Source organism: Danio rerio, chromosome 2, assembly GCF_052040795.2.
Source record: "Danio rerio strain M-AB ecotype USA chromosome 2, GRCz13ab, whole genome shotgun sequence".
In the NCBI taxonomy this organism is placed as follows: Eukaryota; Metazoa; Chordata; class Actinopteri; order Cypriniformes; family Danionidae; genus Danio; species Danio rerio.
In genome coordinates this window covers 40,620,041-40,646,690 of record NC_141022.1, presented here as the reverse complement: position 1 = coordinate 40,646,690, position 26,650 = coordinate 40,620,041, and the positions used below count along the sequence as shown (strand labels likewise).

The 26,650-nt window shown below is 36.1% G+C and overlaps 2 protein-coding genes across 6 annotated transcripts in view; one reads left to right on the top strand and one right to left on the bottom strand.

The window, feature by feature from the left end:
• skila (SKI-like proto-oncogene a) overlaps positions 1 to 26,650 on the top strand; it is a 672,908-nt gene that overhangs the window by 38,652 nt on the left and 607,606 nt on the right. The window contains exons 6-9 of one of the 5 annotated variants that reach the window (XR_015478734.1): positions 1,225 to 1,487; positions 3,668 to 3,889; positions 6,452 to 8,333; positions 9,079 to 10,423. The exons of 1 other annotated variant lie outside the window; for it this stretch is intronic. Coding sequence is in view for 1 of the 4 variants with exons in the window: in XM_087241110.1 (XP_087097236.1) it covers positions 1,225 to 1,487; positions 3,668 to 3,889; positions 6,452 to 6,694 (728 nt within the window). In the remaining 3 variants the exon portion in view is untranslated. Of the gene's footprint in view, positions 1 to 1,224; positions 1,488 to 3,667; positions 3,890 to 6,451; positions 10,424 to 26,650 lie in introns of those variants that run through there. 3 more of the 5 variants (XR_015478733.1, XR_015478735.1, XM_087241110.1) reach the window with 3 other exon arrangements.
• gpr160 (G protein-coupled receptor 160) lies at positions 17,843 to 18,914 on the bottom strand. The gene is given in 1 exon segment (NM_001128817.1): positions 17,843 to 18,914. A coding segment is annotated over 1 exon segment (897 nt). The 5' UTR covers positions 18,835 to 18,914; the 3' UTR covers positions 17,843 to 17,937.

Here is a 26,650-nt window from a genome sequence, read left to right as displayed (position 1 = left end):
ATCTGTCTCTATTCTGTGTACCCATTCTCCATTCTGGCTTTCTTCTTTCTCCCTTTTTAGTCCATCTCACTTTCTTCTACATTTCCATTCTCTATCTAATCACTCTTTTCTGTCTTCCTTCATCTGTCTGTCTTTTTACCACTTATTATATTTCTAATTTCTGTATCTGTTCTCCATTCTGGCTCCCTTCTTTCCCTTGCATTATATCTTTATTTTTTTGTACCCGTTCTCCATTCTGGCTCCCTTCTTTCCCCTTTTAGTCTGTCTCACTTTCTTCTTTCCCCTTTTAGTCTCTCACTTTTTTCCATTCTCTGTCCAATAACTCTTTCTTTCCTGTCTTTCTTCGTCTGTCTCTCTGTATCCCCCCTCATTATATATATAATACCCAATCTCCATTTTGGCTCCCCTCTTTTCCCCCTTCAGTCTTTCACTTTCTTCTACCTTTCCATTCTCTATCCAATCACTATTTCCTGTTTTCCTTCATCTGTCTCTTTTTTTCCCCCCATCATTATCTCTTTCTTTTTTGTACCCGTTCTCCATTCTGGCTCCCCTCTTTCCCCCTTCAGTCTCTTTCTTACTTCTGTTTCTTATTCCAGGCATCCTTTTTTCTGTTTTCTTTCATTCATCTCTCTTTTTCCCCTCTCATTATATACATTTTTGTTATACTCAATCTCCATTCTGTCTCCCCGATCTCTCATTTCTCTGTCTTCCATGTTGAAATTCTCCATCCTGGCGTTTCTGGTTCTCCATCTCTGACTCATTGCTGTGAGTGTGACAGACAGGTCTTAGTCACAGTAGAGGCCAGCAGCAGAGCGAGACTGTTATTCGGCTCTGCAGTGGCAGACCTGCAGCCTGCCTGTCCTACATTTAAATGAGCTGCATCTTGCACACACACACACACTCTCTCTCTCCCCCTCAGTCCCTCTGGACTCCCATATTGCTCATCTAAACTCACACGCTAGGCTGCTGCGGTTTCCCTGGTGCAGGTGATTTGTATGTTAACAGCGTTAAAAAATACTTCAGATTGAGAAATTCTTCCCCCTCCACATGCCGCACGTTTCTGTGTCACACTTTTAGCTCTTCCCCTCTATGCTGACCTTCAAAGAGAGACACCCACAGAGAATTAGTCACACAGACTGTCAGCATATGACAGATAAGGTGTGTGTGTGTGTGTGTGTGTTTGATCGCGTGAATGTGGTTAACTCTTTCTTCCTTTTCCCTCAGATCTTCCTGCATCTCCTTCTTCCACTGCAGAGGAGGCCAAATCCCACCACACGGGCGAAGCACACGAGCGCCGCCAACCTCCTCCGCCGGTCGCCATGGAGACCAGCCCGGGTGGCAAGCAACACGCCCCCATTTCCATGGCGGGCAAAGACACCGGCGCAGAGGATGACAAGGACAGGATCATGCTGGAGATCGTGCAGATGTACCGGCGGCAGCAAGAGAAGCTCAATTCCACGCTTCAGAAACAACTGCAGCTAGAGATGGTGAGGAAGTTCAATTAGATGAATCATGCCTACTGGAGACGCACAGGCTCTGTTCTAAACTCTAATGAGCTGCCTTACTGTCTGCTGTCTACATGGGCAGCTACCTTCTAAGTTAGCATCATGACTTACAGGCTTCTCACTCCATGATTATGGTTGATTACACTTAAGCAGAATGCATCTAATAAGTAGGGTAAATATTTTTTTTCAATTTCTGCTGACAGCTTTGTAAAAAATCAGTGGATTTATTATTGTGGGAGTATCGTAACTAAAAACAATAAATGAAATAATAAAATAGCTTTAACTTTTATTTAGTGTTTACAATGTAAATCCATTTAGATCTACTTATTTGGTAAACAAAGTAAGTCTCTCTTATAATATATGAACTAAAAGACAGAAAATCTTACTTTACAAACTGTATTGTATATAAATTAAACTAACACTTTCATATTAGTCAATAATATTACTGAAAGTAATTTAAAAACTGAATATAAAATTACACACATTTACTACGGATGCTCTGATTGATTGGCCGAAGATTGGAATCGGCCGATAATCACATTTCATGTCTTAATCGGTACTCGATCTGGCCAATCTCATGAACTGGTTGCAAGTGTTTGTTTACGTGTTTACAACCCGGGTTATAGATCCACAGTGCTACAACACATGCTCAGTGTTTCCAAATTGCAATGTCAGTAATTTTTCTTACCATTTTTTTCTATCTGTTTTATCTGTTATTTTTTGTTAAGCTGCTTCTAACCATTACATGTACGCAACATTCCTAATTTATTCTCTTAGGTAAGGTGAGTTCTTATACATAGAGGGAAAATGTGCTTATGCAATGGCAAAGTTATATAAAGCTTGAAGCATCAAAATCGGTGCTTGGTATTGGCTGATTAAAATGACGAGGGATTGCTACTCAAAAATCCTGATCAGAGCATCCCTATCATTTACACAAGTAAATGAATAGACTCAACGATGGGCTATAATCTCCAGATTTCTGCACGCACAAATTTTGTGTGGGCCCTACTAATAAGCTGTTTAAAAGGCTAAATGTGATTTTATGATTTTTATATATATATATATATATATATATATATATATATATATATATATATATATAGTGTAATATATACTATATATATATTATATTATGTTGTAAAAATATAATATACAGGGAAACATACAGACTAAAGTGACTACAGGAACAGAGTGGTAAACAATAATGCAAATAGTAATGTAGAAATAATTGTTATTTGTCATTCGTTCATTTTCCTTCGGCTTAGTCCCTTTATTCATCTGGGGTCACCACAGCGGAATGAACCGCTGATTTATCCAGCATATGTTTTCATGCAGCAAATGACCTTCCAGCTGCAACCCAGTACTGGGAAACACCCACACACTCACAATTACACATGTACACTACGGCCAGATTAGCTTATTCAATTCACCTATAGTGCATGTCTTTGGACTGTGGGGGAAACCATGTTATTTGTCAAGCCCAAGTATTTATGTTTTTTTTTGTTGTTGATAGTACACATCTTAATCTGCTCACAATGTTTGCTGATAAATGCTTAAAAAGGTTAAATGAAACTGATGTTAATTCAATGTGTCAATTGTAATACATTTCATTCATATCTATGTAAGTGGTTTATAAATTGCTTTGACACGTTTGAGTTTGAAAAAGAAAATACCCTTAAGCATCTCTGCTGCTTATAATTTGACATGTGAAATTACATATGGTAAACATCTTGAGCTTCATAAGCACAAATAATGAAAAACAATCAATTTTCATCTGTACCATTTTTTAATGCATGTATGCAACAATTCTTGCTGCCATTTTGGATGAAAATGCTCATTAAGCTTGCCATATTGCTTCTGGGATTGTCTCATCCTTAAAATGATACATGCGATTCTGCCCTAGATTTTATCTTGGAAGAGGCGGTGTGATTTTTGCGTCAGATGCATGCATATAATCTCTAAAAACAACTCGTCTAATAGGCAGTTTGATGAGGTTGGAACAGAGCCATAGTTGTCTTTTTATATATTATCATGAAAGCTCTTTTTTTTTTTGGTCATGTGAAAAGTGAAAGGACTTGTTACAGCGTGAGCCCGGACTTGTCCACTGCAGACCCGTAAGCTCTGGCACAGATAGTTTGACGCATGTCATGTTGTGTGTGCAGGAGCTGGAGGCAGTGCGCGGGGGCGAGGCGGCCCGGCTCAGGGAGTTGTCTGCGGAGCAGCTGGAGCTGCAGAACGAGCTGGAGGCGGTGCACACTGAGCATGCTCAGAGACTGGGGGAGGTGCGGCAGGAGCAGAGGCAGCTGGAGCACCGGCTCGAGCAGCTCAAACAGCAGAGTTGCGCCTGTCAGCCTAAAGAGCAGGAGGCACAGTACAATGCACAGGTAAATGCATATCTGAGCATGCCCGAAATCACGATGTGATGCAACAACCACAACAACACAAACTATACCCAGTGTGAATTATCCCTGCACCCAGTGGAATATGCTGCTTGTATCAGCACGGCTCATCTGTGTGGGAGTGATTCAGTTATTTGTTGAGAGATACGCATGCACATTGAAACGGAGAGCCAGGATGACTTGCACAGTGGGCCTGATTCCTGCGTTTCAGTCATCAACTAGGTCAAGTGGCTTACAAATGTTTTAAAACAAATAAACAGTATAAAGGGCAGTTCACACCTTGCTGACAGACAGCACCAGACACTTTGTCGGAGCACTGTGTCAGAGGGTTGCCCATTGAATGTGGTGAATCTGCACTTATCAGATTGTAGGGGAAGTGATGTGTTATAGTCTGGTAATCGTCCACGTTTGTTAGTGTCTGTTGGTGGGGTGTGAATTGGCATTCATTATATCAGATCATAATATCTAATAGTAGCCAATTTATCACTGCTGATTTTAGCACACAGAGCAATTTGAAATCAAAATAAAATCAAAATAAGATTTGCATGTTTTCTTATTAATTATGTTATTTCTTACAGAATTGTGTTAGAGGCCTTTACTAAACACTTGTATTGTAACTAATGCATTGCAAACACATCATTAATGCTATATTGGATGCAAGTAATCTCTGAGCTGTGCATTTAATGTTACAAAATATTTTCATTTTAATATTTAGACATCATCAGATCCGTGTTGCTATTGATGATAACATTTATGGAAATTGTCAATTTCAACTTCAGCTAGAAATTATTTTGATATTTAAATGAAGTACTTGAAGATTAGAAATGTTGCCTTTGGAACTAGCTGAATTTTATTTTAAATAATAAAAATGTTATATAGTAATATTGATAAAAATAGGCATCAGCAATTAAAAATACCCAATTTAAATAGAAATGTTAGGAATAAAGCTAGACAACACTTAACTTGAAGTTCACAAAATGTGTGTCGGATTTAAATGATTGAACTTCTCCGTTACTTAAAGTTAATTCTGTCCTTCTGAGCAAACTTGATGCTCAAAGGCAGCTGACTCATTTCTTGCTTTTCATGTTTTTCTTGCTTTAGATACTTGTAACTATTAAATAGACACCAGTACTTTGCTATTAAATGCTAATACCTTTCGATGCCGGAATTTAGATGCTAATAGTCATTACATACTAGTACCTATTATTAGAAACTAGTAGTTATTGTTTATTATACATGATCTTCTGAATTATTATGGTACTCCTCGTTTCTGATTAGTATTATTGGACACAGTGGAGTTCAGTTAAAAAAAATGACTAGTAAATTGAATCATCTTGCTAATAACATTTTAAGTAAGAACTAATATCTATTTTATAGACACAAGTACCTAATCAGTAAGTGCTAGCATTCATTAAATAAGAACTAGTGTTTGTTTTAATGCAACAATATCTAATAGGTAAATACTAGTATGTAAGGATTAAGTACTAGTATCTAGTATTCTTGCTTGTTTTCTTTAGCCCCTGAGCTCATTATTAAATTGAGGGGAGGTGATGTTGGGTGTATTTTTCACTCCATAATTCTGTGAACAGCCAGAAAACAAATGCTTCATATGATCAGGCTAATTTTGTATGAACAAATACCTTCATAAAAACCTGCAAAATAGTAAGTTTGGAGTATGTAAGTGCTGCTGAAGTGGAGATTTGTCTGTACTCTGGGCTGATTTTGAGTATTAATTTGCCTGCAGTTTTCTCCGTGTTTCAGCAAATGGAATGATTTTTGGTGACCAATCTTAATTTGACGAAATGTTCAAATACTCAACAATACACTGCAAATTTAATATCCTTCCATTGTGTTAGTGGCCTCTTTGCCCCATTTACTTTCATTTTTTTATTGCAAAGCCTTGGCATCATATTAGTTTGTATTCTTGATTGTTGCTGGTTTTCCCTGTTGGGAAGAGGTACGAATTGTCATTTTTACCGTTGATCATCAGTTACAGTGCAAAACAAATGTTGTTTCTGGATTTTATGTGGAGTATAGTGTGTGTGTGTGTGTGTGAGACCTTTGCGCACTGATATATCTGAGGAAATCAAAATGCTGCTTGGCTCTCAGAGCATAGTAAGTGTATTTATGCACACACACACTATAATTTGTCGTCATTCCCCATATAACTCCATATAAACGCCAGAAACATATTTGCACAGGCCTTTCTAAAGGGTTTATGCTGCCAACTCATGATCAACAGCAAAAATATCACATTTTACCTCTTCCTAACAGGGAAGAGTGTGTGATTATTTGGCGTCATGGCTTTGCAATCAAAGAATGTTGTTATAGTGGAAATCAATGACGCAAAAACAGCCAAGTGTAGTCAAACTGAACAATACACAGGGGTTAATGACAAGTTCAAATGCCTTAAATTGACATGTTGATGAGCAAACTGCTTTTGCCTGCAGTGTCATGCATAAAATGCAGTGCAGAAATCACTGATGTTTAGATTTGATGTAATCATTTCCAACCCCTTTCTCTTTCTCTCTCTGCATGTGTGTTCAGCTGTGTGAGCTGCGCTGTCGTCTAGAGCGGGCCGAGGCGGAGCGGCAGGAGCTGCAGGAGGAGCTGTGCAGAGAGCGAGAGGCCAGAGAGAAGCTGGAGCTGATGATCGCTCAGCTTCAGCAGCAGATGAGCCGCTCCGCCAGCAAAGGCAACAACAGCCCTGCCCAGCCTCCGACCCCTTCCGCCAGCCCTCAGTCCCAGCATTCACCCTGTTCACCAACCCCTGAGGTAACATCCGGATAAACCCCACACTTCAGGAACACGCAGAGCCCTACACAAAACACAAGACAACAGCTCTGCTGAGAAAGAGCAGCTCTCCCATCACGACCATCGCACCCAGACTCAACCTTTGTGTTTAATTTAAAGACTCTTGGTGTCGCCCGGCCTGCAACCAGTCGTTTAGCGTTTTTTGGATGTACATGTTTGTTCTAATTTATAGTCGTGCTAAGGGGCTGATGGGACGCAGGAGGCTTTTTTTTTTCTTTTTTTAGGACTTCTTGCCTCCTGTGGAGTTGCTCGAGTGTTTCTTTTTCCTGTCCCGGCTCTTTGCAACAGGAAATGACACTGACACTCACTAAAATACTACCTGTCACGCGGAATCCCAGGATGCCGAGTGACAAAGACGCCAATGCCCTGCAGCAGCAAGAAAACCATGTGGATGTTTACTTTTTTATTTAAATCCTGTGTATTGGTTATTTCGTACAGAAAAATGGGAGAATGTGCTTTTTTTTCTTCTTCTTAAAATATTATTTAGTTATTTTACTTGATAGACAAGAGTCCCTTACTGAGGCCCCCCTGCTTTAAGATCATAATCCTCCTCTTTTCCTCAGCGCTTTCTTTCCCAGCCTGCCGTTTGTCTTTTTGGGGTCTGGTGTTGATTATGCGTTTCCTGTCTGCGCTGCTGACCCTTTGCAGACTGCTGTAAAACACCAGGCCGCCTCATTCTTATGAGATGCCGAACGCAAAAACACACACATTCGCCCTCTGCTGGAGAACACTATGTATAACAAGCTATTTTAACGTTTCATCTATAAAAAAACCTACTTGTATCAATTCCCGTGCTACTACTAACTATTTTTAAATTCTAGTATCATAACTTTAAGTATTAGTAATTATTTATTAGCTACTGTTTCTCATTTTTATGTAGTAGTGCCTATTCATTAGTTCATATTAATTAGATGCTAATACTTCATTATTAGATACTTGTAACTATTAAATAGACACCAGTACTTTCCTATTAAATGCTAATACCTTTCGATGCTGGAATTTAGATGCTAATAGTCATTACATACTAGTACCTATTATTAGAAACTAGTAGTTATTATTTATTATACATTATCTTCTGAATATTATGGTACTCCTCTTTTCTGATTAGCATTATTGGACACAGTGGAGTTCAGTTAAAAAATTGACTAGTAAATTGAATTATCTTGCTAATAACATTTTAAGTAAGAACTAATATCTATTTTATAGACACAAGTACCTAATCAGTAAGTGCTAGCATTCATTAAATAAGAACTAGTGTTTGTTTTAATGCAACAATATCTAATAGGTAAATACTAGTATGTAAGGATTAAGTACTAGTATCTAATAAGAGGAACTAGTACTAACTACAATTACATGAACATGTGTAAAAGGCACCGCTGGAATACATACTGATCTAAACAGCCAGTTATTTATTTATTGTTTACTAGTAACTAATAAAAGTACTTGTGTGTGTATTTTAATAAGTACTAGTATCTAATAAATAAGAACTAATGTGTAACAAATACTAGTATGTTGCTAGTAACTAAACAGTAATATTATAAGCATCTAAAGTGTTCGCACTAGTAAATAATAAGAACTAATATCTAATAAATAACAACTAATGTGTAACATAAAGGTAGCACTTTAGTTTGTCACAATTTACACTATTAACAAATCATTAACTAACGCCACTAGCTTAATAAACCACTAATTAGCTGTTTATTAATAGTAAGGTAGAAGTTGGGTTTAGGTTTTGGATAGGATGAGGGATGCAGTATAAGATCATACTTTATAACTGCTAATAAAAAGTTAATATCTTAATAACAAGCAGGTTATAAGCCAGTAGTTAATAGCATGAATTGAGACCTAAACTAAAGTGTTACCTAAAGAAATACTAGTATGTTGCTAGTAACTAGATGCTTATTAATGTTAAAAGTATAAGCACTAGTAGATAATAATTATCTAGCATTTAATAAATAAGAACTAATGTGTAATAAATAAATACCAGTATGTTGCTAGTTACTAGATGCTTATAATATTTATGTTTAAAGCACTTATAAGCAGGTACCAGTATCTAATAAATAGGAACTATGTAAAAATAAATACTAGTATGTTGCTAGTAACTAGAAATTAATTTTATAAGCATCTAAAGTAGACACACTAGTAAATAGGTACTAGTATCTACTAAATAAGACCTAATGTGTATTTTAATATGTACTAGTATTTAATAAATCAGAACTAATGTAAAAAAATAGATACTAGTCTGTTGCTAGTAACTAAACATTATTTACTAGTGCTTATACTTCAGGTGCTTATATTAACATTTAGTTACTAGCAACATACTAGTGTTTATTTATTACACATTAGTTACTATTTATTAGATACTAGTAAATATTATTTACTAGTGTTTATACTTAAGATGCTTGTAAGTACTAGTATTTAATAAATAAAAACTAATGTGTAATAAATAAATACTAGTATGCTGCTACTAACTAAACATGAATATTGTAAGCATTTGAAGTATAAGCACTAGTAAATAAGTACTAGTATAAAATAAATAAGAACTATATGCAACCAACAAATACCAGTATGTTGCTAGTAACTAGATGCTTATAATATTAATGTTTAAAGTATTCGCACTAGTAAACAATACGTACTCGTATCTAATAAATACGAACTAATGTGTAACAAATAAATACTTGTTTGCAGCTGGTAACTAAACATTAACATTATAATCATCTAAAACTGGAGTGCCCAAACTCTGTCCTGGAGGGCCGGTGTCCTGCATATTTTAGTTCCAACCCCAATTAAACACACCTGAACTAGCTAATTAAGCTCTTTCTGGGTATACTAGAAACTTCCAGGCAGGCGTGATGAAGGAAGTTGGAGCTAAACTATGTTTGGGCACCCCTGATCTAAAGTATAAGCACTAGTAGATGATATGTACTTGTAATAAAATAAAAACATCATAACCCAGAAAAATAGGTACTAGTAGCATGAAGGAAATCAACACTAGTACGGTTTATAGATTAAATTTAACACTATGAAAATCTGCCCCCTTTGAGGAAGATGTGCAGTTGTGCAAACGAGCTATCAGGATGTTGCAGTTCACACTTTCTACCGTTGCGTCAAAGGAATTAATTGGTTGTAGTTGCTAAATAATTGCAGAACAACGTCCTATCTAGAAGCAGAGCAGACCTTATATTTTGACATCTTCCTAGTGTTAGGATATATCAGAATAGATAAGTGCAGCTCTCGTCTCTTCGTTCATTATTCCGGGTGACTGAATAAACAAGTCTGATGGAGAGAAACAGAGGCAGTCAGGAGGCCAAAGGAGGGACGCTGAGGAGTGAATGAATGCGCTCGCGTTTGCTCTCTGGGGTTGAGGAGGCTCAGAACGGGGCAGCTGCATCTGATGCAGTTCTTCATTTCAATGAGAGTATGTAAACAATACCAAGCAGAAATCGGGGCTTCTTTCCTTCACGATGTACATATATCTCGCATCAAACATTCCACTGTGCACAGCTCATCAGCCAAGAGACTAAATGTACAGTGCAAAAAAACAACCCGACTTATGTGAATACATCCAGCAATGAAGAAGAATCCATAAAAAAGAATTAAGACTATATTGTAAATGAGTGCTTTTTTTTTTTTTGCCATTTTGGAACTTTATTCAGAAATTATTTAATGTATTATTAACTAATAAAGATTTATATACACTTTGTACATACAGTAGTCATTAATATATTAACGAAATTCTTATAAATGATAACCTTTCAAGCTTTTTTTTGATGACACTTACTAAAAGATGGGTGGTTAACATTTATTTTTAGTTTATTAGTCTTTTTTTTTTTGGGGCCTGAAGAGTGGTTGTTGCTGAAGGTGGTCTCTCTGAACCCCTGCTCTCTATCCCATAGGGAACAGCGACGTTTGCTTGTCCGGTGCCTCATTTCATCCATTTCATTGGAGCCCACTGAGACTGACAACAACCTTTTGTTATTTTAGTGGGGTTCAATCGTTATAAATAAAAATGATATATAAATATATTTAAAAATATAAATAATATTTAAATTAAGGGCGTGAGATAATGCATGTAATGTTAGCTACTATATTGTTATGCTAAAACACAGATTCATTATTGCTAAAATGCAAAAGTGACTTTCTTTTTTGTACTCGAGCTTTCAAAGAACCAATCCTCCTCCATATTGTCTGAAAAGAGCAGTCTTTGTCAAAGGAGCGCTAAGTGTGCTCAAGAGCCTAATAGAAAAGACTTTTGATACGAGTGTGTGTCAGTGCAAATGAGATGAAAAGAGCGAAGCTTTTTTAAATGATATACACACACACACACACACACACACACACACACACATATATATATATATATGTATGTATATATATATATATATATATATATATATATATATATATATATATATATATATATATATATATATATATATATATATATATATATAGCTCTGACTTCATGAGTAGTTCTGTTAAGAGATTGTAGCATCTGTCTTTAGCACTGTAATAATGCATTCCTACAGTGCGTCGACTGCAATTTCTGTACAATCAGTATTAGGGTTCTTTTGTTTTCACCACAGTTACCTCTGTAGCAGCCAGTTTCAATGCTGTTTTTGATAGTTTTTGGGTATTAAAATGTATTTCTGAAGCTTTCTAGAGTATACCTTTTCATTTGTAACGATTCTATGAAACGTGTAAATTGCATTTTATACACATGGGGGCGCTGTATATCTTCTATGTAGTGAATTTTGGCCATAGGAGTACAGTTTAGACTCTGTTTTCGGCGGTTCATTTGTTATGCAAATGAATACAGATAGCGCTGTACATGTATATCCGAGAGGAGTGGAGTATGTCTAGTTTAAAATATGATTAGCAAGAATACCTTAAAGCATTCTAGAGTTGCTAGATTTTCCGGCAAAGCTATCGTGTATTTTGCATTACAGAGGAATAATATCCCATTTTACAAGGGGATGATGAATACTGTGGCTCCCTTGAACTGAATAATAGGTAAAAGAACATTGCAATTATTATAAACGAAGCATTTTTTTATATATTGGTTGACATATGTAGAGTACAAATAACTACCTGCCAGCACAGCATGTGTCCCTATGATCTTGATCACACCTTTTCTAATGTGTAACTAAGAAAAAAATATATATAAATCAGATGATGATGATGCTTTTTTTTTGTTTGAGAACCCACTCAACACTGTAATAGAAACGATATTGATGTTTACGACCTTTGTGAACAGCAAAGTTGCGATTCTGAGATCTGAAAATGCAGTGTTTGTGTGTATCATTGCATTATAATGTTGCCAATCCTACAGTGTGATGAGAGGTTTTTTTTTTTTTTGCTCTTGCATGAAAATGAGACGTTGCTCTCCTACCTCATGTTGTGATATAAGATGTTTTCTAAAGCAGATGACACATCTCGAACTGTTGATCATGATTGATATTTACGAGTTAAATACATGTACATGCTTTTAGCCAATACCTCAGTTGTATTTAGTGTTTTATTGTTTATTTCCCCAATTTCAGACGTTGTAAATAAATATTGTATAGACAATGAACTTGGATTCAATTCAAGTAAAGTTCTGTAGTGTCAAACCAGCTGTGTCAAGAGTATTTTTGTGTGTATAAATGAATAACACTTAGCATTTTTGTTAGCATTAAAGCTAAAGTCGTGATTCTTGAAACATGTCAATCGTAACATGACTGAAACTTTGATTTTAAAAGTGTGTTTCTTTCACAAGTTTCAACTTTCAAGCACAATTTTAATAATACACGTTTTGTTAAAACATCAACACTGTAAACATTAGAACTGTTAACAATATTTCAAGATTTGTTTCAAGTGAAACAAATAAGATGCCTCTTGTAAAACAATCCTTTTTTATACTTTATTTGTTATTTGTATTTTTTCTTTTTTTTTCTTCCTTAAAAAAAGAGAAATAAAAATAAAGTAAAATAATAATAAACAAAATAACACATCGCAACTAGAATAAAAAGTTGACTGTTTCCTTACAGGTCACATTACATACATATAAAGATCAGTTGACTCTGTGTAACGGCCTGGACAATCCATTTCCCCCAATATTGCAGGTATTTGCCCCTTTGTGTTTTTAAAGAAATAAAACATTCGATTTTGAAAACTAGATTTGATATCCAACCATTCAGTTTTTGTAGGGGGTTCGAGTTGAAGCCACTTTCGAGGCATAGCTTTCTTACTGGTTGCTAGACGTATTTTTAATAAATACTTGTCTTTTACCATTAGGTTGGCTGCAATATTTCTCAGGTAAACTAAAAGAAAAGCCCACTCCTTGTCAAACAATTCTAAAGGATTTCGATAGGATTTCTTTATTGGATTCCAACTAGAATTTTGATGGTATTTTGGAACCTTTCCTAAAGGATTCCAATAGGATTTCTGTATTGGATTCCACTTAGAATTTTTTATATATTTTTGAAACCTTTGCTAATGGAAACCAATAGGATTGTCTAATAAGACTTGTAGGTCAAGTCTATGGGATTTTAATAGAATCTTTCGAGAGTTTTGAGAGATGCATAAATGTACTTTTCTATTTTTCGGACTGTGTCCTTCTATGAGCCCCCTTGACACCCTAATTATTGTGCAACCTATATTACAGAACAGCACTAGTGCACAGACCACTGATCTTGTATAAAAGGGCAACACATGTATGTCCTGTTGTTTTAATTTTCAATTTTAAATTAAATAATTAAAATAATTTCTTTTATTTAAACTGATCAAAAATATTTCCACACAATTTTCTATTTATTACACAAAATTGTGGTGCTTCTTTGTCATTTTGCATTTTTTGGGAGATGGTCTTCTTTATTTGGCTGGCTTCAACATTATATTTGTTTTTGCTGTAACCTGTCAGAGTAAAAAAAAATATTAAGACACATCTCCATCTGAGAGCAAAAGGCTGACTGTCCTTTTTGTGTGATTAAAAGCCAATAAGTGTGTGTGTATTAACCAATAGAGTTTTATCTTCCCAATCAGCAATGCCCAAACCAGCCAGGTTGTTTAAAAGGCCAAATTTTTAAGATATGAACTGCTAAACAAAACTAAAAAAAGCAAAAATTAAACTTGACTCCACATAACACACTGATTTAGGAATGTGGAAATGTCTGACCATAATTAATACTTGGATAACATTTATTTAGACTTATTTTATTTGAAATTTCTCAACTTTTTTGTATCTGTCAAGTGACTAATACTCTGAGGAAAAAACGACAAAGTTAATGCTAAACGTCAAGCTCTGATATAGTTTATAAAGTAGATAGATTAGCAAATTTCTGAGTGTAATTTTACAATTATATTTGTATATTTTTGTTTTTAATATCTTAAAATATAACAATGATTCCAAAATATATATTTTTTAGGAAAAAAAACTTGCTGATGACGTTAGGCATTTTTTTTAGAGTCCAGTCGAGGTTTGGCTTCTGTAACAGCTTAGCCAGTGTAGCAGTGTGTTCCTATGGTGCTTCTTAGTTGTTTTTAGATACATCATCCTATTGAACATTTATTTGCCAATCATTTAATGATATATTGAGCCCCCAAAACCAAAACTGCAGAACTGTAATTATAAAGCTAACTATCTCATTCTGGGAGACTGAAAAGGCATAAACTGTTCCTTTTATACACATTATTTATTTAGATGTTTTACAGGGTTAAATATAGCTTATTTAGTGTTCAGCAAAAGACAGTCACACAAAAACAGTGTGAGGGTGAGTATAAATATTGACCATTTTCATCCCTTTAGCGTTGTCTAAGAATGTAATTGTCGTGTCTGTTGTTTAATGTAAATATTCCTAAAGGGCAATAGCTTATCAGGAAGTCAAATGAACCGGTAAGATGGGAATAATGTATACAGAAGCATGTAATTTCACTGTGAGCTTCTTTCTGATTGTAGTTTATTTGCATTCACAGAAATGATATTGTTTGGTTAGGAGCTCAGCTGAAGTCAAATCCTCATTTAGTCAGTTTTCTTAGTAGCCTCAAGAGTAAACCTTCTGGGTGCAAGTAGTTTAACATTCACAGGAATTCCTCCACAGTTCAGTTTCATTCATGTTTATTTCTGTAGCGCTTTTACGATGTAGATTGTGTCAAAGCAGCTTAACACAGAAGTTCAAGTAAAATGAAACTGTGTCAGTCCAGTTATTAGATTTAAAGTTCAGTTTAGTTCAGTTCAGTGCGGTTTAATTTTCAATGCTGAAAGTCCAAACACTGAAGAACAAATCCATCGATGCGCACAGCTTGTAAACATTCCTAAATAACACATTTAATTTTTTGTTCTCCTTGTTAAATTTGGCTTACATTCACTTGTATAGTTTAACCAACATAATTCCCTTCACATATCTCATGATCTCATATCATGATTACACAAGAACTGCTCTTTATAAATGGGGCATTCTTGTCAAATCAGGCATTCAAGCAAAGTAAATGTGTCCAAATAAAAAAAGTACAAATATATTTCAAAACCAATTCACATTAGAATTAGATCTACAATGTTCTTTCATTTCTTGATAGTGTACTAACTAATGTAATGTTCATAACATTGTTACAGCTTTATAATCAGGCACATAGTCATTGTTTTAATAAGCCACAGGCATTTTTTTCTTGCCTCTGTAGTGTGTAGTCTATCAGTAGACATTGCCTTACATTCTATGAATCCCCAAGAACCAGGTTCAGCTTAAATCATCCTACTTCATGGTTGGTCTGAGAGTGTATAAGTTCACTACCATTTTAAATTCTGTAAATCGACATTAGAGCGCCACCCCCAGGTTGAAAAACCTAAGGACATTAGATATCCCCAGGTCTAACCTGTCACTCAGTGCCTGTTTTTATGCTTTAAATCATGTCTCAAACTCAATTCCTGGAGGGCCACAGCTCTGCACAGTTTTGCTTTAACCCTAATCAAACACAGCTGATCTAGTAGTCTTGAACACATTGATTAGTTGGATCAATTGTGTTTGATTATAGTTGGAGCAAAACTATGTGCAACCTCGTGCAGACTTGCAGCCCTCCAGGAATTGAGTTTGAGACCCAGCATTACTTATCATAATAGCATTTTTCTAGTAACAATTTAATTACAGAGCTCTTTAATTCAAATTTAGATAGCAGCAGTTACAATCAAGTAAGAATGCTAATTATTGAGCTCCTGACCAGGGGCTGTTCACATTTTGTTTTGTTGAGTAACATGCAATTTAAACTTGCTTTCCTCTGTCAATCCATTAAGACAGTGCTGAACATAACGACAACCCCCCAACAAACACATAACATTGCCTTAACATGTGTTATATATATATATTTATACAACAGTTCTGTCTGGTTCTCAAATCTGATTGGCTGATAGCCGTGGGATATTCTACAATATCAGAACTCCTAAAGCCTCTTTACCCTATGTGTACTCACATACAACCAGCAAAAAGCAGACACTACAGATCTAAAGTGTAAAAGATGCACGCTCACCTGTTTAACTGTCAGCTTATGATTTGAATCCAAGTCGGAAGAAAGTAGTTCCTCATACAAAAGGGTTTTTGAGACTCTCCATGTTTGATTTTGTTTTTATATAGACAATTATGTCGTCTAACTGTTGTATAAACGCAATATTACACTCGTAGCAGTGAGATATGGCTGTATATCGGCACTAGTGGGGACACTTAACGCACGCCTCCCACCAGTGCCGATATGCAGCCAAATTGCACTGCTACGAGTGTGATATTGCTCATATATACACACACACACACACACATATATATATATATATATATATATATATATATATATATATATATATATATATATATATATATATATATCGACCCTTGCTTAAAAAAAGTTTGAAGGCTCTATGCTGTTGGTGAAGGTTGTTGCAACACTGTCACAAATGTTGTGTCTTTTAACCATCATTAAGCTGTCTGGTCAACAACACCAATTGGAATCACTCGGGCTGTGCACTTTAGCCATCGTCGGTTGGAATCAGAGGGGTTTACACAGATGCAGTTCTACCAGAGTTATTTGTATCCCCATCAAAAATGCTCCAGCAAGACGTTAAGGTTATTGTTTCCCCCAACAGTTAGGTCAGCACAGGTGGGGCCCTCATTGTTGATGCTGCAGCAGGTGCATGGCAACCTGGGCCCTGTGTGTACCTCTGGCAGTGCATTTTTAAAGAGTTTCATATATTTTTTTATTGAAAGATTGTGTCTTTTTAGAACTAATTTTCATTTGGTGTACCTGTTAGCTTAAACACAAGTAAATTATTCCACCAATGTCTTATTGCAAACTGTATGGCCAAAAATGAAACCTTAGCCTATTTTAAACAGTTTTTGCTGTTAATGACCAAATCATCAATCGTGCCAGTGCAGTTTCACTTTGATCATTTAATCAAGCTGTTTTACCACAATGAGCCAGGACAGGCTATCCAAACATAACTTTTTCAGCATTGAAATCGTGGATCCAGTGGTCATTTTAGACATTGGGAACTTTGTTCAGAAAAATGTTAGAAGAAAGGGAGGCCATGGACATTTTTAAAATTTATCTTATAAATCACTGAAATAAATTGTTAAATTATAAGCTACTTTTGAACAGTTATTTTATAGTGCAATAACATTTCTGTTTAACGTTAAGTGAGGATTTTTTTCAACACATTTCTAAACATAACAGTTCTAATTACTGATTTATTTTATCTTTGCCATGATGACATGATAATATTTTGCTAGATATTTTCCTAGACACTTCTATACAGCTTGAAGTGACATTTAAAGGCTTAACTGGGTAATTAGGTTAACTAGGCAGGTTAGAGTAATTAGGCAAGTTATTGTATAATGATGGTTTGTTCTGTTGACTTGAAAACAATGTAGCTTAAAGAGGCTAATAATTTTGACCTTAAAATATTTTAATTAAAATTCAATGGTTTTTAAATTAAAAACTGCATTTATTTTAGCCAAAATAAAACAAAAAAGACTTTCTCCAGAGGAAAAAATATTATCAGACATACTTAATTTTCTCTGTTGAGCATCATTTAGGGGGAAAAAAAAGAAAAATTCAAAGGGGGTAATAATTCTGATTTCAACTAATATATATATATCAAACAAACAACAAACAGCCCTGCACAAATCATTTAAATTGCAAACCCATACGTGTTTATTACTGTAACGCACACAGCAGATGATGTTCATTCCGAGCAAACACGGTCAGATAGTGAGTGTTTTAACTTGTTCGCGGGCTCCAGTTGGTTGTCCATAACTCCGCTCATCAGCTCCGCAAGTACAGCAAACGCTCCAGGAACAAAAGCCGTCGGTGAAGGTGTCGCTTTTTGTGTAATTGGGCGCAAAAGAGCGACCGCACAGAGTCAAAGCGACGCAGAAGCTGTTGAGAAAACACAGCCAGAAGACATTCACCTGCAGGAGCGCGTGCATCTCCACCTGCAGCAGCGGAGACACGATCAACAGTACGGGGAACGGCGCCCACGTGCTCATGAACGTCTGCATAACCCGCCGTAAACAAAGCAAACAGCGCTGCTCGGGGTCGCGCAGAGTCCTGCATTTGTCCACCGGTGCGTACGAGTACAGAATGACGCAGGTGGTCGTCGTCAGCAACGCCACGAGGACCTGAGAGCTCTGGGTGCTGCTAAACATCTTACACTGGGGATTCTCATTATCACCCTCTAATAATACAACAACACCGGGCGTCCAGAAAACATACAGAGCCGTTGCAGTCCAAAGCAGAGCCACTCCAGCAGCGTAAGTCAGTTTCCGTGTGTTTGTTGAGCTTGAAGATAGTGTCCAGAAGTTATCAAGTCCGACAAGGAGGAACACTGGCCAGTTGGTCACTCTGTAGATGAGGCATGCGATCTGAGCCAGCAGGCATATGTGGCTCCCGGTGATGTGCCAGCCTGAGATGTTAAAGTCTTCCAGGTAGAAAATAGCCGTGAGGACAAAACTCAAGAGGCTGTCAATTAATGTTAAAGAAATGCAGAAAATTCCAGAGAAAGTCCGGCTCATGTGGTGCCTCAGCACCACAACCAACACCCAGTTCAGCACATTCTTAAGCCAGAGAACCAGAAGGAGTGAAGGCACTGAGGTTTCCATGGTAAGACATAATCCAGGGCAGAAATCACAACACCTGAAAGTCTTGTGTGAAAATGAATGGCAGTTCCTCATTGAAAGGGTTTCTGCTCTCTCACTGGACACACCCCGCTGAGACACAGGCCAGCCCATACACATCAAAAGGGAGTTCCAGTGGGAGTTTATTAGTTCAGGTGAGGAAATATGTGTGCATTCGTCTCCACAGATATATGTAGGTGTACTTTTACATGTCTTGGATTAAACATAATGTCTTTGGCAAATGTTTTGGTTCTAATGTTTCTACAACACTAATTTAACGTTTGATAGCTATATAAACTGAAACTGGATACTAGAAAAACCTGTGTAGGAGAGTCTAGCCTGTCATTCATCACACTTTCCTGTAAACATAGACAATATATCATAGAGTCTTTATCATTTAGGACTTAATTTAGGAATTGCCCCCAATATTTATGAGCTGAAATCATGGAATGGTTTATATTGACCTTAGAGGTGCTGCTTGTCAACAGGTAGGGCAGGCAAATGCTGTTCTGCTTTTTTCTGTACAGTTTCTATATTCAGTTTCAGTTCTATAGTTCTACAGTTTCTCTATTTAGTTTTGCTTGGGGCCCCAAGGAGCCAAGAATCACCTTTGATTCATCTATTGTCATTATCTGAAAAAGAAATGCTCTTAATGATGATGATAATATAATTTATTTGCAATAATTTAAAGACACTTTATCATTAGCTTTAAAAACACAAGTGAACATACAGTGCTCAGCATAAATGAGTACACCCCATTTTGAAAATGAATATTTTTATCCATTTCTCAGTGAATATTTGCATTTAAACTAAACAGATTTGTTAAACAGATATATTTATTAAAATCGTATTTTAGTCACTAAACATTTAGAAATAGAAAGAAAATACAATTAAATTCATTAAATAAATAATACAATTAAATAAATTAAATTACAAACTACAAAATTTCAACAAAAATGTTACTTTTTTTTGCTTTTCTCAATTTTTCCTCTTTAAAATCTGTATTTAATGTTTTTCTATATCATATATATTTGGGTGTACTAGTTTTTAGACCATTATCGTAAGTTATTTTGTTAGATTAGATTTGGCGTTAGTACTGACTAATCTAATGTATATGCACAATTATAATGTTGTATAGCTTCTTATTAAAAATATGAGTTTAACAGAGAGATTTGTGAGGGGTCTACTCATATATGCTGAGCACTGTAACTGACAACACTTTTTGTTACTAACATATAAATGACAACTTGAGAGAATCGCTAACTGAAGTATTTTTTTTTTGTTTGTTTTTTCGCTAGCTGTACATTTGTTTGTCTGAAGGTTGCATTAAAACCATACTGTTGTAAAACCATTTTAAATGTGATAGGATGTTGATAACCTAAACAATGAAATATATAGGAATTTTATTTTCAATTTTTAGGACTTCCAAAAATGTGCAAAAACAGTGTGTGGTGTAATTTGGATGACAAAAAGAATTGTTACAAACACTCACCGGTAATTTTATTAGATACACTTTACTAGTACCGGGTTGGATTCCCTTTTGCCCTTAAAACTGCCTTAATCCTCCATTGCATAAATTCAACAAGGTACTGGAAATATTCCTCAGAGATTTTGTTCCATATTGACATGATAGTATCACGCAGTTGCTGCACATCCATGATGCGAATCTCCCGTTCCACCACATCCCAAAGGTGCTCTATTGGATTGAGATCTGGTGACTGTGGAAGTCATTTGAGTACAGAGAACTCATTGTCATGTTCAAAAAACCAGTCTGAGATAATTTGTGCTTCATGACATGGCACGTTATCCTGCTGGAAGTGGCCATCAGAAGATGGGTACTCTGTGGTCGTAAAGGGATGGACATGGACAGCAATAAAACTCAGGTAGGCTGTGGCATTGACACAATGCTCAATTGGTACTAATGGGCCGATTGTAGCCTGTCTCAAGGTTCAACATGTTGTGTGTTCAGAGATGCTGTTCTTTATACCTCTGACTTCTGGCATTAACCCACAAAACTGCTGCTTACTGGATATTTTCTCTTTTTCGGAGCATTCTCTGTAAACCCCAGAGATGGTTGTGCATGAAACTCCCAGTAGATCAGCAGTTTCAGAAATAGGCCGTCTGGTACCAACAAACCAAGTAACGTTCAAAGTCACTTAAATCACCTTTCTTCCCCATTCTGATGCTCAGTTTGAACTGCAGCAGATCATTCCAGACCAGGGGTGGGCAAACTCGGTCCTGGAGGGCCGGTGTCCTGCACAGTTTAGCTCCAGCTCTAATCACACACACCTGCTTATAGATTTCTAGTGATCTTGAAGACACTGATTAGTTTTTTCAGTTGTGTTTGACTAGTGTTAGAACAAAACTCTGCAGGGACACCGGCCCTCGAGGATCAAGTTTGCCCATCCCTGTTCTAGACCATGTTTACATGCCTAAATACATTGATTTGCTGCCATGTTATAGGCTGATTATGATTGTGTGTTAACGATCAGTTGGACAGGTGTACCTAATAAAGTGGCCGGTAAGTGGATTTGTGTTTAAAGGTGTGTTTAAGACCTTGTTGAATGTTCTTAGAACTGGGCGTAAAACAAACAGACATTGGCCTTGTTCAAACACAGCTAGGATCATGTCTGGCTTAAGTAGACGCTACAAGTTGTCCCCACCCTTTTTCGAGAAAGATGGGGATAAAATGCTGAAACAGTGGATTTGTCTTAAGTTAGCAAAAACTGTGTCAATTCACATTTTACAAGATGCCATTCAGCCCTTGTTGTTAGTGTAGTAAACATGAATGTGCTTGTTCATAGGGGATATACATGTGATTTTGTTGAGCTGGAAAATAAAGGCACAAGCAAGTCATCTAATTACCATAATTATGTGATTCTTCTGACTAGTAAAATGTGCCTTTGTCCTCATGAAAGCAACCTGTAAACTCAGAATTTTATGAGGGCACTGATTTGGATTGTGAATGCTGTACCATCTGACTGCTGAAGATCCATTGTGGCCTTGATTTTACTGCCATAGAATGAAAATCTATGAGATACTTGTTCTACAATAATTGATTACAGATTACATTTTATTAGAATTTTTTTTTGAAACTGCATTTCATTTAGAGACAGGAATTAAAATTTTAGATGCCCCAAGATGAAAATATATCAATTGATTTACTCGTTTGTGGTAAACCAGATGAGTTTTTATTGTTCTGTTCAAAACAAAAGGGAAAACTGTAACCACTGACTTAACATAGTAGAAAATAATAACTGAAAACCAAAAGTTACCATAAACTATTTGGTTACCAACATTTTAGGTTCAGCTGTGGAAATGAAACAAGTTGTGTGGGAGAAAATGAGGACATAGGGATAATTCACCCAAAACAGTGAGAACATGCACTCCACATAGAAATGCCAACTGACCCAGCCAAGGCTCAAACCAGCGACCTTCTTGCTTTGAAGCAACCACTGAGCCACCATGCTGCCTTGCATAAAACATTTGGGAATAAAATATCCATCCAATGAGATCAAAATCTTCCCTTCCTAATAAACTGGCAGAGAAACTTAGAAAAAGTTTTGGTCTGTAGGTCTTTTTTATTATATAATAATTTACCCCTCAGAAGATGAAGATAAAACCCAATGAACATGGATTTTTGAGGAGTGAGACCGCTGTTTGGGACCTCAAATGACCGGTTTGGGTGGTAAGAATACCAAATAACCTTAAAAACATCTTTAGCTAAGACAGTTTTGAACAGGGGTGCCCAAAGCTTTTCCTGATGAAGGGCAAAAACCAAACTTAAATATATATATCAAAGCGTATTACAATAGATTTGCCAAGGGGAATTTCCTAAAAATGTTGCTTTAAATCATATTACCTAATGCATTATCATTTTTAACATTTTATACTGAACTTATTACAGTAAAAACATTAACAATTACATTTATAACACAATGGAGTTCTGTGTTGAATGCACTTGTCGAGCTGCTCCTGCCCCTTCCTTGATTTGCTCTCAGATGACTTATGCATTGTCCTCTATCTGTCAAGTGACAGTAATTAAATTTTAAAAGCCTGATTCATTTACAACATTTAATTGAACCATTTAATTTTAGTTGGCTTTTTTTGTAGCTTAGCAATAAGACAAAGAAACAAAAGGTTACGTTAAATTCGAAATGACAATCTCTGTCTAAGGCATTCGCCCCAACCACCTTCCTATCATTCTCTCTCTCTTTTCAGATGGAATGGCAAGCCAAATGAAAGGTTACCATGGGCCAACTTTGGCCTGCAGGTCCTACTTTGGGCATCTCTGGTTTAGAATGACCAAAACAACATTTTGCTCATTTTACAGTGTAGTTATTCAACTGGTTTGTCCAATAATGACATCCCATCTTGCCAAAAGTTCTTTTTATTTCTAGTCCTTAAATATATGTGCATCTTGAAATTTTCATTAAGAATTTTTATATTATAAATCATATTACAAAATGCATGTAAAAAGATGTGTGGGTGGAAACATAGCTGCTTATCCTGACTTGTTTTTTAGACCTTTATGAGTTCATTCATCTGTTAAACACAAAACAAAACCTGTAACCATTGACTTTCATATTTATTTTTTCTACCATGAAAGCCTATAATTACAGGTTTTCATCTTTTATTGCGTTTTCTGAAATGTAGGGTTAATAGGCTTTAATTGGAAGAAATAGGATACATTGATACTGGGAGTGGCTTTGTTTTATCCGATATGTAGGCCAGTTTAAAGTTACTCACATCTGATTGGTCCAGTTTCAGTTTGCCATTTCTAACCCAGAATAATGCAGAGTAAGTTACCATGTTGATCAAACTTGATCAATACCAGCCCACCTTCTTGAGCCCAAAAACTTAAATAATAATAATACTATTATATATAATAATACTAATAATTATAATACTCAAACTAAGGCCGAACTTACTCGTGTAAAAACTTGTGGATTTCTTGAAGAAGACTGAGTAACAGACCTTATCTATTTGGATGTGTAGGAGGGCAGGACATGCTTAAGTAAAATGAATATATCAGCTATTTGTGTAGAGCTTTCACTGTAAAAGCAGAACTTTGCTCCAAGACGGAAATATTAACTGAATACAATAGCTGTGCCATTTGGTTTATTGTGCTGATAATATAATAGATGAGTGGTGTGCAGCTGATAGTGATATGACCCTGGACTCAGATTAAAGATTAAATATAATAAAAGCAGGTGGTATACTTATCTGTTTGTTCCTTGTTTATTCACAGGAAAAGTTTTGTCTATTTTTTTAGTTACCCTAGTTACACACCTGTGTGAATTCATTCATGATGTGACAGGAAGTATTCAGTTAGATTAAGGAGCCTTTAACTTTTGCTGTGTCTGAGTACTTAAGAACCTAAGTCAATTCAATTCACAATAGCCTTATGTTGGTTTCACCAAGGGTTCCACCCAATGGCCCAACTATGGGATCCACATATATGCTTAGTGCTGCTGTAAAAGATTGCTAAAATGTATTAAACTTCACATTCCATCAATCCAGATTTGACTCTAATATGAGTGTCATTTGTAATAATAACTTAAGCTTGAATTTATGTAATTAATTCTGTGTGTAAATTAATTAAATCATAAATCAAACAAATCCACCCTGGTTTATACTGTTCAGCAGTTTCAGAATGCATCAGTTTACTTCACTTCTGAGCCAGTAAACCTCACTTCTTTAGATTAGGAGATCTCAAAAATATTCATTCATTCATTCATTCCTTTTCTGTCTGCTTAGTCCCTTTATTTATCAGGGGTCGCCACAGAGGAATGAACCACCAACTTATCCAGCATATGTTTTACACACTGGATGCCCTTCCACCAGCAACCCAGTACTAGGAAACACGCATACACACTCATTAGCATTCACACCCATTCACTCTTGCATTCACACACATACACCATGGCCAATTCAGCCTACCCCATTCACCTATAGTGCATGTCTTTGGACTGTGGGAGAAATCTGAGCACCCGGAGGAAACCCACGCAAACACGGGGAGAACATGCAAACTCCACATAAAAATGCCAACTGACCCAGCCGAGACTTGAACCAGCGACCTTCTTGCTGTGAGGTGACAGTGCTAACCACTGATCCACTGTATCACACTTGTAAAAAAATATATATCATTAATGTAAATATGAAAGTTGTTTAAAATAAATAGAAAATTCCAAACTTCTTGAATGAACAATATAAAGCATAATTATACACTACCTGACAAAAGTCTTGTCGTTGAACACAGGTGTAAGAGCAACATGTTATAACTTGACTTTTATTTAATCATTTGAAAAAGTGGCAAAAAGTAGATTTTTCGGACGATTTATCTGTTGAACTGCATCACGATTATTACAAATACTGCAGAAGACCTACTGGAACCTGCATGGACCTTAGATTCCCACAGAAATCAGTCAGATAGTACTCCTCATCCTCATACAGCCTCCACATTAAAGTTTCTGAAAGCAAAGAAGGTCAAGGTGCTCCAGGATTAGCCAGCCCAGTCACCAGAAATGAACATTATTGAGCATGTCTGGGCTAAGATAGGGGAGGAGGCATTGGAGATAAATCCAAAGAATCTTGATGACCTCTGGGAGTCATGCAAGAACATTTTCTTTGCCATTTCAGATCCCTTTATTAAAAAGTTATTTGAGTCATTGCAGAGATGTATGGATGCAGTCCTCCAAGCTCATGGGAGTCATCCACAATATTAATTCTTTTTCCACTGCACTATGACTTTATATTCTATACTGTATATTATTTCTGTTCAGTGACAAGAACTTTTGTCAAAGCAAAGTCAGACCTTTCTGTATATAATTATTTAAAAATCAAGGCATGATCATATTTTATTTTGGTAAAATAAATGTAATCTAAAGGCCTTTCCCTTTCATATAAGCCACTTCTGATGCAAATGGATCAACTAGAAGTTATTATTTGTTCCTAAAACTTGGATATATGATAAGATTTTTGTCAGGTAGTGTAAGTCATGATAAAACATTTTTAGCTTTAAAAAAAAGGCAATTTTGACTATGTAAAAAAAAATGCAGCTTTAAAAGGCTTAGTTTGGGTTGGTCTGGTTTGCGTTTGTCGGATTGGTCTAGTTCGAGTTTGTGAGGATTAACCCAGAATAATGTTGCATAAGTTAATATTTTAACAAAATCTGATCAAACCCAACCCTATTTTTTGAGGCCAAAAATGTACACTCACACTCAAACCTGAATTGCTATTTCTTCTTGGCTATATCTCCATGCAATTTAGCAACATAGGCTTTTACATGAGTTAATGCTTAACGCCACCTGCTACAATCTTGCACAATTATCATTAAAACTTGTAGCCCAACATCATATCTTGCTACTGTAGCACTGATGACATCCACATTGTTCTTGGATGTCATCTTTTTGTGGTACCTTCAACCCTTCCATGCAATGCAATGTAGGCAATCCTGTTTTTATGCATAGAAAGTACATGACCATGCTGTTGTCTGTCTTGAACTTTCTGCATGATTGTCACTGTCTGATTAGGAGCCTGATTAATAACCTGAACTTACATGAGTACAAAACTTCTTTGTGAAAGAAAACTAAGGCTGTGTAGGATGAACTGATTATAGATGCTTCCTTGAGTATTTCTCCAATGCTCTTCCTCCTTATACCTAAACCACTGTAAACAATTCAAAAATTAAATTAAAGACATAAATGCTTCATGATATCTTTGTATGAATTGGCCTAATATCCTAAAACCACCTGTGGTAAAAATCCCAACACTTGATAAAGATCTTATCTGGGACAAG